At 41.7% G+C, this 13994-nt stretch overlaps 1 protein-coding gene and 1 non-coding gene across 4 annotated transcripts; one reads left to right on the plus strand and one right to left on the minus strand.

Annotated features, from left to right (window-relative positions):
* Positions 1-1125: 1125 nt before the first annotated feature.
* Positions 1126-5726, minus strand: ilkap (integrin-linked kinase-associated serine/threonine phosphatase). 3 transcript variants are annotated; one of them, XM_071357153.1, is made up of 11 exons: positions 5702-5726; positions 5413-5525; positions 4837-4959; positions 4552-4669; positions 4187-4293; positions 3637-3730; positions 2915-3002; positions 2540-2673; positions 2208-2327; positions 1891-1972; positions 1126-1764 (listed from the first exon to the last, which is right to left on the minus strand). In XM_071357153.1, the coding sequence occupies exons 2-11, from the start codon at positions 5453-5455 to the stop codon at positions 1624-1626; spliced, it is 1050 nt and encodes a 349-aa protein (XP_071213254.1). In that variant the 5' UTR covers positions 5456-5525; positions 5702-5726; the 3' UTR covers positions 1126-1623. The 3 variants fall into 3 exon arrangements, with proteins under 3 accessions (XP_071213254.1, XP_071213252.1, XP_071213253.1); XM_071357151.1 differs by having other exon boundaries at positions 4831-4959; XM_071357152.1 differs by having other exon boundaries at positions 3637-3727; positions 4831-4959; positions 5702-5724.
* Positions 5727-5738: 12 nt separating this feature from the next.
* Positions 5739-5810, plus strand: trnag-ucc (transfer RNA glycine (anticodon UCC)). Its single transcript has one exon. It is a non-coding gene; the product is annotated as a tRNA-Gly (tRNA).
* Positions 5811-13994: the final 8184 nt, after the last annotated feature.

The following is a 13994-nucleotide window of genomic DNA, read 5'->3' on the forward strand; positions in this document are numbered from 1 at the left end:
AACATAAACTGTTCAGAGGATACTGCGTGAATCAGGCCTTCATGGTCAAATTGCTGCAAAGAAACCACTACTAAAGGACATCAATACAAAGAATAGACTTCCTTGGGCAATGGACATTAGACCGGTGGAAATCCATCCTTTGGTCTGATGAATCCAAATTAGAGATTTTTGGTTCCAACCGCCTGTGTCTTTGTGAGACACAGAGTAGGTGAACGGATGATCTCTGCATGTGTGGTTCCCACCATGAAGCATGGTGGTGTAATGGTGTGGGGGGGGTGCTTTGCTGGTGACACTGTCAGTGATTTATTTTGAATTCAAGGCAATCTGCTGTGATACGCCATCCTATCTGGTTTGCGCTTAGTGGGACTATCATGTTTTTCAACAGGACAATGACCCAAAACACACCTCCAGGCTGTGTAAGGGCTATTTGACCAAGGAGAGTGATGGAGTGCTGCATCAGATGACCTGGGCTCCACAATCACCCGACCTCAACCCAATTGAGATGGTTTGGGATGAGTTGGACCGCAGAGTGAAGGAAAACCAACAAGTGCTCAGCATATGTGGGAACTCCTTCAAGACTGTTGGAAAAGTATTCTAGGTGACTACCTCATGAAGCTGGTTGAGAGAATGCCAAGAGTGTGCAAAGCTGTCATAAAGGCTGTCATGGGGTGGCAGGCAGCGTAGTGGTTACCGTATTGGGCCAGTAACCGGAAGGTTGCTAGATCGAATCCCTGAGCTGACAAGGTAAAAATCTGTTGTTCTGTCCCTGAACAAGGCAGTTAACCCACTGTTCCTAGGCTGTCATTGTAAATAAGAATTTGTTCTTAACTGACTTGCCTAGTTAAATAAAGGTTAAGTTGAAAAAAGGCTGGTACTTTGAAGAATCTCAGACATATTTAACACTTTTTTGGTTACTACGTCATTCCATATGTGTTATTTCATAGTTTTGATGTCTTCACTATTATTCTACAATGTAGAAAATAGCAAAAATAAAGAAAAACCCTTGAATGAGTAGGTGTGTCCAAACTTTTGACTGGTACTGTACATCTGTATTATCCAGGGGGGAGGGGACTTGGAGGAAGACATGAGTCCGTTAAATCTAGACCAGCTTCAGATTAGATCATACAGAGTTGTATACATTTTTTATTTTTTGGGGGACAATCTCTGAAATTATGTTCTGAAATAGTTTCTTAAAAGTACACCAAAGAAAAAGAAAATGTAACATTGAGGGCAATAAAACAACATGTGCACAAATGAGATAAGACAAGGTATTGATCAGAAAACATAAAGCCCATTTAAATCATCAGTAGTCATCAGGATAAGCAGTACAGGGCATTAAGCCTGATTTACACCCTACGCAGGTACGCAACACAAGCAATTCGAAATTTGCGTTCTTGCATTGTGTGCATGCGTAGGGTATACAGTTCACATTGAGTTAGAGATTAGAACACCTCCTTTATAATGAACGGTTGACCAACATGTTTCTGATGTTCGTCTGTTGGTGGCAGCGGTGGGATCTGTTCATGTGTTTTAAGGTCTGGAGCCACAGTGGACATAGCACTCAGAGGCACTGAGGCACGCAATGAGACACATCAATGATGGGCCAGATCAGGTGTCTGTTGTTCAGAAGCTAACAGACACCAGTATGACGGTAACGTTGTCAGCACATCCTCTCCTCACTGCCTCGTTGGCCAGTCTCTGACATGCTGCTTCATAGTGGCCCTCTTCATCAGTCTGTCCCTCCTTCCTCTCAACACTCCCATTCTGAAAATACCCGCAAAACAGTGTCACACACACACTCCAAACACACAGTCACACACCACAGCAAACACACACACATCATGAGACCTCTTTTTTTCCATAAACACACATTATGAGCATGATGTATACCTGCAAGACGTTGAGAACGTATTTAACAGCTTCCTCTGCAGAGAACACTTTAAACAGACCATCACAGCCCAGGATAATGAACCTGAGAGAGAGAAAAAGAGAAAGAGAGAGTTCACCCATCAGTCTGCCAACAAATTCAATTAGCTTTTCCAAGCCCATATCATGTCAGTTCAGTGACTACTTCAAGGGAGTAAAAGAACATGCATTTACAAAGTATTGGAACAGGGCTCGGCCGGGAGAACCTGGCATAGTGTTACCTGTCATTGGTTGAAACCGTACATGTCTTACCGATCATTGGTTGAAAGTCAGTGTCTTACCTGTCATTGGGTGTAAGCTGACAGCGCCTGAGGTCAGGTGTGGATATGACTCCAATGCGTTTGTACTGTCCATCTCCTATAGACCTGGACACTTCCAGCACCCCAAGGACTCGCCCATCCCTGCAGCAACATACACAGCAGCAACCATGGATAAAGAGTTGATTAAATAGTTATTCCTCCTCACAGAGCAGGTCAAGGACATCACTAGTACTTATCAAAGATTATTTTTGTTATTGATGTTTTTTTCCAGGCACAGATATACAGAGAAAGGATATGAAAGCCCAGTGAAAGCCCAGTGAAAGCCCAGTGAAAGCCCAGTGAAAGCCCAGTACCTCACGGTGCCCCCCGCCCGCTGGATCCTCATGCGCTCCTCGTAGATGGTGGGGTTGTGTTCCTTACTGAGCGCCAGAGTGACACACTTCCTATCTCCGCCCTGCATTTCCTGTTCCATCCGACAGAGAACCGCCTACAGAGAGACAGAGACACAATGTTACAGGTGAGGAAATTTACTACAACGCAACAGAATAAAAAAGCAGCTACCTATGGCAATATCATCATTGATGATGGCTAAATAAACAGGTTCAAACTAAGGTTACGTATAAAATTGCACCCTATTCCCTAGTGCATTACTTTAGCCCAGGGCCAATAGGGCACTGGTCAAAAGTGGTGCACTATATACGGAATGTGTGAGCAGAGGAGCACCTTACCCTGCTGTCTCCCAGGTTGGCTACATACACCATGTCATCCACCACTAACATACAGGTGGCTGTAGAGCCATCCTTCCAGGCAGGCTTCCTGTGGGACCAAACACACTGTACACATCGCTTCATACATTCATTCATGTAGGACAGATTAGCTCATCAATTTATAAGGCTTCTAAAATACTCCCAAATGGCAACCTATCCCCTACATAGTGCACTACTTTTGATCATGGCCCAATTGGGATATACAGCTATGTAGGGAATAGGTTGTAATTTGGGACTCAACCATAGTAATGCACAGACATTCAAAGCACTTACTAGACATCCGTGTTGCCTCCCATTGTTCCGGCTTAACACGTCTGTACGTAATAGAATGTCAGTCTGGTAAAGAGGAACTACGTCACTACCTACATCACTGCCTTATCCGCTTGAATAAAATACCAAATAGTAGCTAGCAAGATGGAGATCACAGAGATTTTTAATGAGTGCATTTTGCAAGTGGCTAGTTTACATCAACTACCAACTCACTGAAACCACAAATTTTGGTTTTGAATAATGACGTTCTGGCATGTTTGCCTCGTGATTTGTTGGGAGAGTTGTCTGTCTGAAGAGGACCCACCCCAGATTGTTTCCCCTCCTTATCGTAGTTACCAAGAGAGTGCGTCATATCTACCAGAACCTAGTCACTGCTGTTGCCTAGGGTCGGGTTTACAAGACTAAGCACTTACTGGCTGGAGGCTTTTTTCAAGAAGTCTTCATCTGTTTGTCGGAAGGTATCTAGTAGGCACTTCTTCACGAGTTTGTCCAGGTTCTCAGTTTCTACTGTGGGAGGAGACACACAATATGCATTAGATATTGATGAATCTTCTAGAATATTGTGAAGAGATAATACCACTAGAAATGAAAGCCAAGTTTATTGAAGATGAATAGGCATGTGATCAGAGTAATTTTTTATTATTTAACCAGGCAAGTCAGTTAAGAACAAATTCTTATTTACAATGACAGCCTACCCTGGCCAAACCCAGACAACGCGGAGCCAATTGCGCACCGCCCTATGGGACTCCTAAACACGGCTGGTTGTGATACAGCCTGGATTCAAACCAGGGTCTGTAGTGACGCCTCTAACACTGAGATGCAGTGCTTTAGACCGCTGCGACACTCAGGAGCCAAATCTCAAGAATGAACTGATGTATATTGAATATGTGAAGAGATAACACAACAAATAAATACAGCCCAGTATTTTGACAGTGAAGAGGGGATCTGAGTCTTTCCATTCACCTTTAGGGAACTTCAGGGCCAGAGTGTGGTGAAGATGTTCTGCAGCGAAGCGAGAGGCTCTAGCTCCTCCATGGCCGTCGAACACAGCGAAGTAGGCCAGACGAGACCTTCAACACAGACAGTAGTGTACGTTACTTCACTGGAGCACACCACCACACCTTCCAGGTCCTAACAGACTGACACTCCCCTATGTTAGAGAGAAGGGGACTTAGGATGTCTCCCAAAAGACATATTCTTACCTATATAGTGCACTACTTTTGGAGCCCTATGGAAGGTCTGGTCAAAAGTAGGACACTACATGACTGGCAATAGGGTGCACTTTGGGACTCATCCTGACACTGCCCTGTGTCAGAGAGGGGACTTACACTGTAGTTGGAAGGGTGGACAGGCAGGTTTTCATGTCAGATAGGAGAATGTGAGCGTCCTGCATCTCCTCTCTCTCTCCCCTCCGAGCGGCTACATACCCCTTCAGTATAGGCACACCTGGGGACACAGAGTGATCACTTTCACTCAGATTGATCATCTGGGGACACAGAGTGATTCATAGCTAGTTGTAACTCTACACCCAGACACAGACAAACAGACAAGACAGACAAACTTAAAATAAGTGACATACTGCACATTCATTTGGAAATGTCGAAAACCTTTACAAACTTTCTTTTCTTCTAGTTTTTGTCCTTCCACCACCTCATCATCATCAGGTGCCTCTCTTTTCCTCTTGGCCCCCCTGTCCTCCAGGGGTGATGGACATGTCTTCTGTACCGAGGCTTCACCTGATGCAGGACGAACCGGGACACACAATGAAGGGAAAAGATAGCTATTCAGTCATCCACTGCTTACTGTCAACTACCTAGCTTAGCTGTTCCAGCTTAGCTAACAAGTAACGTTTGATAGCTAGTCGGGAAACCCACTGCACTGGGCCTATTAAATTAATGACTAGCTATTCTTATAAAAAAGAAACTGTCAGATGATATTTGTTCAGGTAACGTTAGCTCGATAGCTAGATTTGGTTGCTCTCTCTGTCTCTGTGCTAGATAGCAGTTGACTTCCTAACCCAAACAAGGCTAGCTAACGTCACATAATTGACTAATGTAATGTTAGCAAACACGTTATAGCAGAGGCTGGGCTAGCATTAGCAAGCTAACGTTATTTGATTACGACACCTTGAAACATGTTAAATGTGTAATTCATGAAACATGTTTAATGTGACATATCAAGTTATCAACCTGCGGTTTGGGTTGGTTCTGGAAGATCGTCAAATAAATCCATATTGAAGAAGGCTCTTTCGCTGGTTTGCTGCTTCTGACTTCATTCAGGGGCGCTCGCAAATAGTAGCAAGCTAATGAACAACATTAGCAACATTAGCACATCTCCATTATTTAATCGTGACGTATTTTCAAAAAGTTTGCCTATTTTCTATGAACATTTAGCTAATTAGCTAGTCTGATATGTATATGGTCAAGTTAAAAAAGATAAATTAAACTTTTTTAATTACAAAAACATCACAGTTATTACTTCAAGTATGATCATGTTCAATAGTTGCTTCATGTCAGCGTTGGTGGTATAGTGGTGAGCATAGCTGCCTTCCAAGCAGTTGACCCGGGTTCGATTCCCGGCCAACGCAAATCTTTTTGTAATACTGTCTGATCCCCCATTCTATGTGAAAGCATTTTGGCTATAAGCTATATGCAAACCATTTTCTACATATTTTTTTTACATACAATAACCGGCACAAAAGTGCCAACAATGCAACATTGAATGAAGATGTTCAAAAAGGGTTGTAATATAGCCTTCAACCACCAGGCGACGCCCGACGATTTTGGTCTCTAGTCGAACTCGGAAGCTATGTCAAGCTTTGCTTTAATAGCATCACCTCAGCAAGGTTAAGACATCCGGTTTTCGTATTATGCCTTCAAAATAAATGTCCGCGGTGAAAACGATATGTGTATGATACAAAATCAAAAGTTTTTGCAGATTTGCATAGTGCATAATGTTAAAATTATGTCCAAAAAATGTATGGGGTGAACATTTTTACCAAAGAGAATTACTATATTATATACGACAAATAATTTTATAAAGTAGAGTACATTGAGAAATGGTTGGAGATTAAGTAAATGAATGTAAAGAACATACAGTAAGTAGTAATAGCCTACCGGTAAAACAAAAAATATAGGCCTAAAATGACCATTTTAAAAAATGTAACATTATTTTGATTGTATGATTATTGTTAATTTACTGCTGCTGTTGTTCAAGGATGCAATTTAGAAATGTAATGTTTAAGAAAAGTCTTAGTTTATGTTTGTTGTGTTGCACGAACAAATTGCACTTCACAGAAAAAACTACCGATTGTGTGTCCATAAAACCATTGTCCAGTTTACTCACTAGTGTCCATCCCTATTTTACAAAAAAAGTGCATTTGAACAACAAGCTAGGTCATAGGAAGTGTTGCTGCACTTTTACTGTCGTCAGATAGGTTTGAATGGAGTAACTGGACACTATGGCACAAATATAGCACTGTACAGGCAAAATGATCGATTGTGTGTCCATAAAACCAGGGTCCAGTCTACTCACTGTCCCTAGAATACAAATCAGGTGCTCATCAGCATTGGGATAATATAGGTCATTTACAAGTATGCCAGTCAGTTAACACCCCATCCACTGATCACATTGTTGTCCCCCACGATGAAATCGGGGAGGGGACTGTGGTCTGTCTCCGTCCGTTCGTTAGTCACATGCAATATTTTAGACAGCACTGTTCAATCTTCGCTAATGAGAACCAAGAGGGGCCTAGCTTCCTCCTTCATGACTGGGAAAGGCCTCAATTCTAGGCCGTAGAAAATCCTACATCCATCTCATTAGATCAGAACAGGATGGATCAACAATGATTCATATTACTTGCATCCTAAAAAAAGACTAGTTGTGTTTTGCTGCAGAACACACTTACATTATTTGTCTACCCATAGGATGTAGATCACTGTTAGGTTATTTGATGTATAAGCTTCAGTAACAAAATAACACCATGGTTGTAACAACACTTTAAACAGGTACTTTTTGTGTACAATATGTTTGTCATGAGTCCACACTGTTAAGTTAACTTATTTAAATTAGACAGTCACAGAGGATTTTCTTCTGAATAACTGGTCAGGGCATAGCACTTTCCATTCAGCTTCAGGCAACTTTAATGTAAGCCTTGATCACACCTGTAGTGACTACTTCTATCCGTCATGCCCATTGTTGCTTATCCATTGTTCACTAGACATATCAATGTAATTATTCCCAACACTATGTTGAAAAACAGAATGCTTCCCACCACTAGATCACATAACTAGACGTGATCTGTACGTGATCCCAAAGCTGCCACCAATGTGGCGTAAGAAAGTGAAAGCTGCAACAGGGACTCTAACCAGGGCTCATTCTTGGCAAAGTGAGCTCTAACTGATGTTGCCATGAAAGCCTAGTAGGCCTCTGGGCAGAGGCAGTAGGCCTACAATCCTGGCATATGCCTTGTTACAATAGCCTAAGTATATAACATGATTAACACAACCATAATAATCATCATTAGACGGCCTTGGAAGTGTAAGCCAACAAAATGAATTATTTCACATTAACGTGTTTACCTGCATTGATATGGCTTAATTGATCATAGTCCAGACTCGTTATAGTTGCAAATACCATACAGTTGCACCAGGGGAATTTAAACCAAACATATATTTTTTGCATGTCTTCTGTTTCCTCACATTTATTGATGAATTAATTTCCCATCATGAAAATGTATCCCCATTCCCCAATCAAATACGTTTATTGATACCACAAAAAAATGAAAACAAGCATAGAAAACAGCAATGGCATTAATACTTTTTTTTTTTTACGTAAGGCTACTATTATATTATAAATATTTCAGTGACAACCTCGTTGATTAACAATATTGGTTTGTTAACATGTTTGTTTTGTTATATAAATAATTGTGGGACACAAAAAAGGCAGTGTAGAACACCATTGCCCAAAATGCATTGTTCCAATAACTTTCAAAAGATTCAAAAAGAAAGGAGGACCAAGGACCTTCATATAATTAATTAAAATGCCTTTATTAGTATGGCATGTTCAATAGAAACAAAGTTGTTTAAAAACCGACGCGTTTCGGCTGCATGGCCTTCGTCAGGGAGTACAGAAAAAGGAGAATACAATGTCCTCTTTTGAAAGGCTTTTCCAATTAGCCCTAATTAGAAGAGGGAGTGGTTACCAAATTGGACACACCTAGTAAGCAATAATATACACATGGAAAGGTGAAATACTGTAACTATGTTATCATGAGCATACAATGAGGATCACCCCAGATGTTCAGAGGCCAGCTCCTCCCAAGATTTTTTAGATCAGGAAGAGGAGTCACGCAGGTTCCTCAACAAGAGAGGGAGAGGACGCGGAAGAGGCCAACACGGAGGGGGAGGAAGAATTCAAGACTATCCAACCACACGGAGCAGGACCAGAACAAGGCTGTGATCAACATTTCTGGAGAACCCCTTTCTGATGATTGCATAAGGGTCTTGTCTAAAGGACTGTCCTTTGCCCCCACATATTCAACTAATGAATTTAATACAAAGATTGACCTATTTCGTTTCTACAGGAATCTACATCTGAAGGCCTGGTACAAGCAAAACATCTCTCCAACTACAGACGCCAGTGTCTCCGGTCAGGCAGTTTCTGTTCCCTCAGAAACACCTTTTAAGCCCAAGTCCACTTTTTGTCCCATAGTCCAGAATGCCACACTAAATACATTTGCCAAGAAAGTTAATTTTGATGTGGAGAATCTGTTTAAGGGTAAAATTGATTCCAACAAAACACGACGTAATCTTTCTAAGACAGAGAGGGATGCAGTTGAATCATTGTCCAAAAATGAACGGATTGTAATTAAAAAAGCAGACAAAGGTGGTGCTACAGTAGTGTGGTGTAAAGACAAATATGTGACAGAAGCCTACCGTCAATTAGACAATGACGAATTCTACCAATCTCTTACCTTCAACCCTACAGAGGACCTAAAAACTGAATTGAAAGGGATCCTCACAGAAGCTAAGGAAAATGGTTACATTTCAGACAATGAGTTCAAATTTCTTTTCAATGGCAGTCCGCGTATGGCTTCTTTTTACCTTCTTCCAAAAATCCACAAAAATCTTGAAAACCCCCCAGGCAGACCAGTCATTAGTGGTAATGAAAGTCTGACAGAACCCATCTCTAAGTACATTGATTACTTTATTAAGCCTTTTCTGATGTCACTTCCAGCCTATCTTCAAGATACCACAGATGTGTTGAACAAAATTAAGGAATTGAAGAATATAGGTACAGCTTCCTTTTTAGTCACCATGGATGTGGAGTCTCTATACACCACCATTGAGCATCAACAAGGTTTGGCAGCGATGCACCATTTCTTGAGTACCCGGCCTGAAACTGAGATGCCTCCTACAGAATTCATTGTATCACTGACTGAATGGACTCTTAATCATCACATCTTTATCTTTCAGGACCGTATTTTTAAACAGGTCAAAGGATGTGCCATGGGAGCTTGCTACAGCCCTTCCTACGCTGGTTTGTACTTGGGTAAATGGGAAAATGACTTCATTTTGGATCCTTCTAATAACCATTTCTTTGACCGGATTATATGGTGGGGACGCTATATTGATGATGTTTGCCTGTTTTGGTCCGGCTCAGAAGATGAACTTATTTCCTTCCACCAATACCTTAACAGCATTAACCCTAACATCAAACTAACTATGGAATACAGCAAGGATAACATTCATTTTTTGGACCTCGACATTAGTAAAAATGACAAAGGTTGTTTGCACACATCAATCTTTAGGAAGCCTACAGATGGGAATACCATTCTGAGGGCAGACAGCTTTCACCCCAAAAGGCTAAAAGAGAATATTCCATATGGCCAATTCCAAAGAGTCCGCAGAATTTACGATCAGGAAACAGACTACAGTGTCAAATCTGCTGAATTGGAGAATCGCTTTTTGGATCGGGGCTACAGCGTTCAGGTCCTGAAAGATGCAGGTATAAGGGCTGGATTACTTGACAGAGAGAACTTGTTACGAAGAGGAGTGCCCCGTGATACATCAGAGAGTGTATTTTGTTACAAAATACAGCACTGAAGCAGAGAACATTAAAAGAATAATTTAAAAATAATTGGGGAATCATCCAAAGTGATACGCTACTACGCCAAGTCTTTCCTGAACCACCAGTCATAAGCTTTAAGAGATGTCCTACCCTAAATGACAAATTAGTCCACAGTTATCTTCCGGGTGACTCTCAAAAAACTTGGCTTGACCACAAACCCAAGGGCTCTTTTAAATGTAACCATTGCAGTAATATTGCACAGAAAAAGTATTTTGTTGACACAGCTTCTAAAATGGAGTATTACCTCAAGCATTTTATTAACTGCAAAACCACTCATGTCATCTATAGATTGGAATGTCCACAGTGCAAGGTGTTCTACATTGGACGGACAAAGAGACGCCTTCAAGATCGCTTGGCGGAACACAAGTACGCCATACGGGTAGGCAATGAAGACTACCCCATGGCAAGGCACTACAAGTCCTTACACCATGGCAACCCTGCCTCCCTACAAGCTATGGGTATTGATCATGTTCCGGCCTCTATTAGAAAAGGGGACCGTCTTAAACAGTTAAACCAAAGGGAACGTTTTTGGATTTACAAACTACAGGCCACTAAGTACCCTGGTTTAAATGAAGATATGGATTTCTCACCCTTCCTGTAGGGTCGTGATGGGTCCATTTGCTGTCATCTAGTGGACATTTTGCTCAATTGCCCTCAGCTATGTTTGGACTGTTGTTCATGTTTTGCTGTGGTCTGGTGTACTGTGGAATATATTGCTTTCTTGTTCTGGACACTTCTCCCAGTCATGGTTAGGGTTGGAACTGCCTCTCTGGGTGTTCTGATGCTTCTAGCTTGGAGTTGTATGCTCATGATAACATAGCTACAGTATTTCACCTTTCCATGTGTATATTATTGCTTACTAGGTGTGTCCAATTTGGTAACCACTCCCTCTTCTAATTAGGGCTAATTGGAAAAGCCTTTCAAAAGAGGACATTGTATTCTCCTTTTTCTGTACTCCCTGATGAAGGCCATGCAGCCGAAACGCGTTGGTTTTTAAACAACTTTGTTTCTATTGAACATGCCATACTAATAAAGGCATTTTAATTAATTATATGAAGAGTGCCTTGGTCCTCCTTTCTTTTTTATGACCAATTTACACCTTTTACCAAAGAGCACCTTCTATCTACCAAAATATACTATAGTGTACCTTAGTAGCGCTTCCCTTCCTCCTCTTTCTACTTTCAAAAGATGGAAGTTTGCCCCCCAAAAAACATATTTTCCTATGAATGAAGTCGCACAAATATTTTTATATTTTCCTATGAATTTAGTTGCACAAAAATGTGTGTATTTTCACACTAATTAAGCCACACAAAACGCATGAAATGTGCTGAAATACTTTTTTTTTTACATATTTGCAGGAATTGAGTGTAAGATTATGTTGAACATATATATAGCATTCTGTTGGTGGCAAGAATGTTGTATAATAATTGAATTAGAAAAACTGGAAGTGTTGAATCAAGTGTTGTTTTTCGTATCAGTTCATACAGTGCCTTCAGAAAGTATTCAGGCCCCTTGACTTTTTCTACATTTTGTTACGTTACAGCCTTATTATAAAATGGATTAAATAGTTTTTTCCCCCTCATCAATCTACACACAATACCCCATAATGATAAAGCAAAAACAGGTTTTTAGAAAGGTTTGGCACACATGTATTTGGGGAGTTTCTCCCATTCTTCTCTGCAGATCCTCTCAAGCTCTGTCAGGTTGGATGGGGAGCGTCGCTGCACAGCTATTTTCAGGTCTCCCCAGAGATGTTCGATCGGGTTCAAGTCCGGGCTCTGGCTGGGCCACTCAAGGACATTGAGAGACTTGTCCCGAAGCCATTCCTGCGTTGTCTTGGCTGTGTGCTTAGGGTCGTTGTCCTGTTGGAAGGGGAACCTTCACCCCAGTCGGAGGTCCTGAGCGCTCTGGAGCAGGTTTTCATCTGGGATCCGTTCCTCTTTGCCTCAATCCTGACTAGTCTCCCAGTCCCTGCAGCTGAAAAACTTCTCCACAGCATGATGCTGCGCCCACAATGCTTCACCGTAGGGATGGTGCCAGGTTTCCTCCTGACGTGACGCTTGGCTTTAAGGCCAAAGAGCTCAATCTTGGCTACATCAGACCAGAGAATCTTGTTCCTCATGGTCTGAGAGTCTTTAGGTGCCACGCTGTGTCGAGATAGCCTAGGCCTATGCTACTGCTGAAATGTGCTGAATTAATTGAGGAACATGATAACGCTCTGAATTTATGAATGGCCTGTTTTGCAATTCACAACAATGTCATTGGCGATCAAAGTTAGGCCTACTCTATTATTACTTAATATCAGTGTCACTTGCTGTGAAATCTTTACATGATGGTGCAGCCTCAATGTGGCCCAGCGACAATCCTATTTTGGGAGAACCCTGACATATTTCCAGGGACTCTCTGAATAAATAGGAATTATTCCCGGTATTGAAACTTTGTACATTTTCCAAAATGTACCATATAGTGTCCAGGCACCCCATTTTAAGCTGTTTGGCCACAGTAAAAGGCCAGCAACACTCCGTACTATTCAGAGCAAAATGAAATGACACTGTATTTTTATTTTTTATTTCACCTTTATTTAACCAGGTAGGCCAGTTGAGAACAAGTTCTCATTTACAACTGCGACCTGGCCAAGATAAAGCAGTGCGACACAAACAACACAGTTACACATGGGATAAACAAACGTATAGTCAATAACACAATAGAAAAATATATATGCAGTGTGTGCACATGTAGTAAGATTAGTGAGGTAAAGCAATAAATAGGCCATAGTGGCAAAATAATTACTCTTTAGCAATTAAACACTGGATTGATAGATGTGCAGAAGATGAATGTGCAAGTAGAGATAGTGGTGTGCAAAGGACAAAAAAAAGAACAATATGGGGATGAGGTAGTTGGGTGGGCTATTTACAGATGGGCTGCGTACAAGTACAATGATCGGTAATTTACACTGACAGCTGATGCTTAAAGTTAGTGAGGGAGATATAAGACTCCAGCTTCAGATTTTTGCAATTCGTTCCAGTCATTGGCAGCAGGAAAGGAAAGGCGGCCAAACGAGGAGTTGGCTTTGGGGATGACCAGTGAAATATACCGGCTGGAGCGCGTGCTACGGGTGGGTGCTGCTATGGTGACCAGTGAGCTGAGATAAGGTGGGGCTTTACCTGGAGCCAGTGGGTTGGCAAAGAATATGAAGCGAGGGCCAGCCAACGAGAGCATACAGGTCGCAGTGGTGGGTAGTATATGGGGCTTTGGTGACAAAACAGATGGCACTGTGATAGACCACATCCAATTTTCTGAGTAGAGTGTTGGAGGCTATTTTGTAAATAACATCGCCGAAGTCAAGGATTGGTAGGATGGTCAGTTTTACGAGGGTATGTTTGGCAGCATGAGTGAAGGATGCTTTGTTGCAAAATAGGAAGCCGATTCTAGATTTAATTTTGGATTGGAGATGCTTAATGTGAGTCTGGAAGGACAGTTTACAGTCTAACCAGACACCGAGGTATTTGTAGTTGTCCACATATTCTAAGTCAGAACCGTCCAGAGAAGTGATGCTAGTCGGGCGGGCGCGTGCAGGCAGCGATCGGTTGAAAAGTATGCCTTTAGTTTTACTAGCATTTAAGAGCAGTTGGAGGCCACG

The sequence above is a fragment of the Salvelinus alpinus genome, chromosome 21 (assembly GCF_045679555.1).
Source record: "Salvelinus alpinus chromosome 21, SLU_Salpinus.1, whole genome shotgun sequence".
NCBI lineage: Eukaryota > Metazoa > Chordata > Actinopteri > Salmoniformes > Salmonidae > Salvelinus > Salvelinus alpinus.

Bases quoted from the DNA above. Each gene is read 5' to 3' on its own strand.
- ilkap (XM_071357151.1), bottom strand. From the start codon at position 5,455: ATGGATTTATTTGACGATCTTCCAGAACCAACCCAAACCGCAG. The intron at 4,294-4,551 runs GTAAGTCCCCTC...TCTGTGTTGAAG, and splicing joins TCCACCCTTCCAACTACAGT to GTCTCGTCTGGCCTACTTCG. The intron at 2,674-2,914 runs GTAAGGTGCTCC...GTCTCTCTGTAG, and splicing joins CCAACCTGGGAGACAGCAGG to GCGGTTCTCTGTCGGATGGA.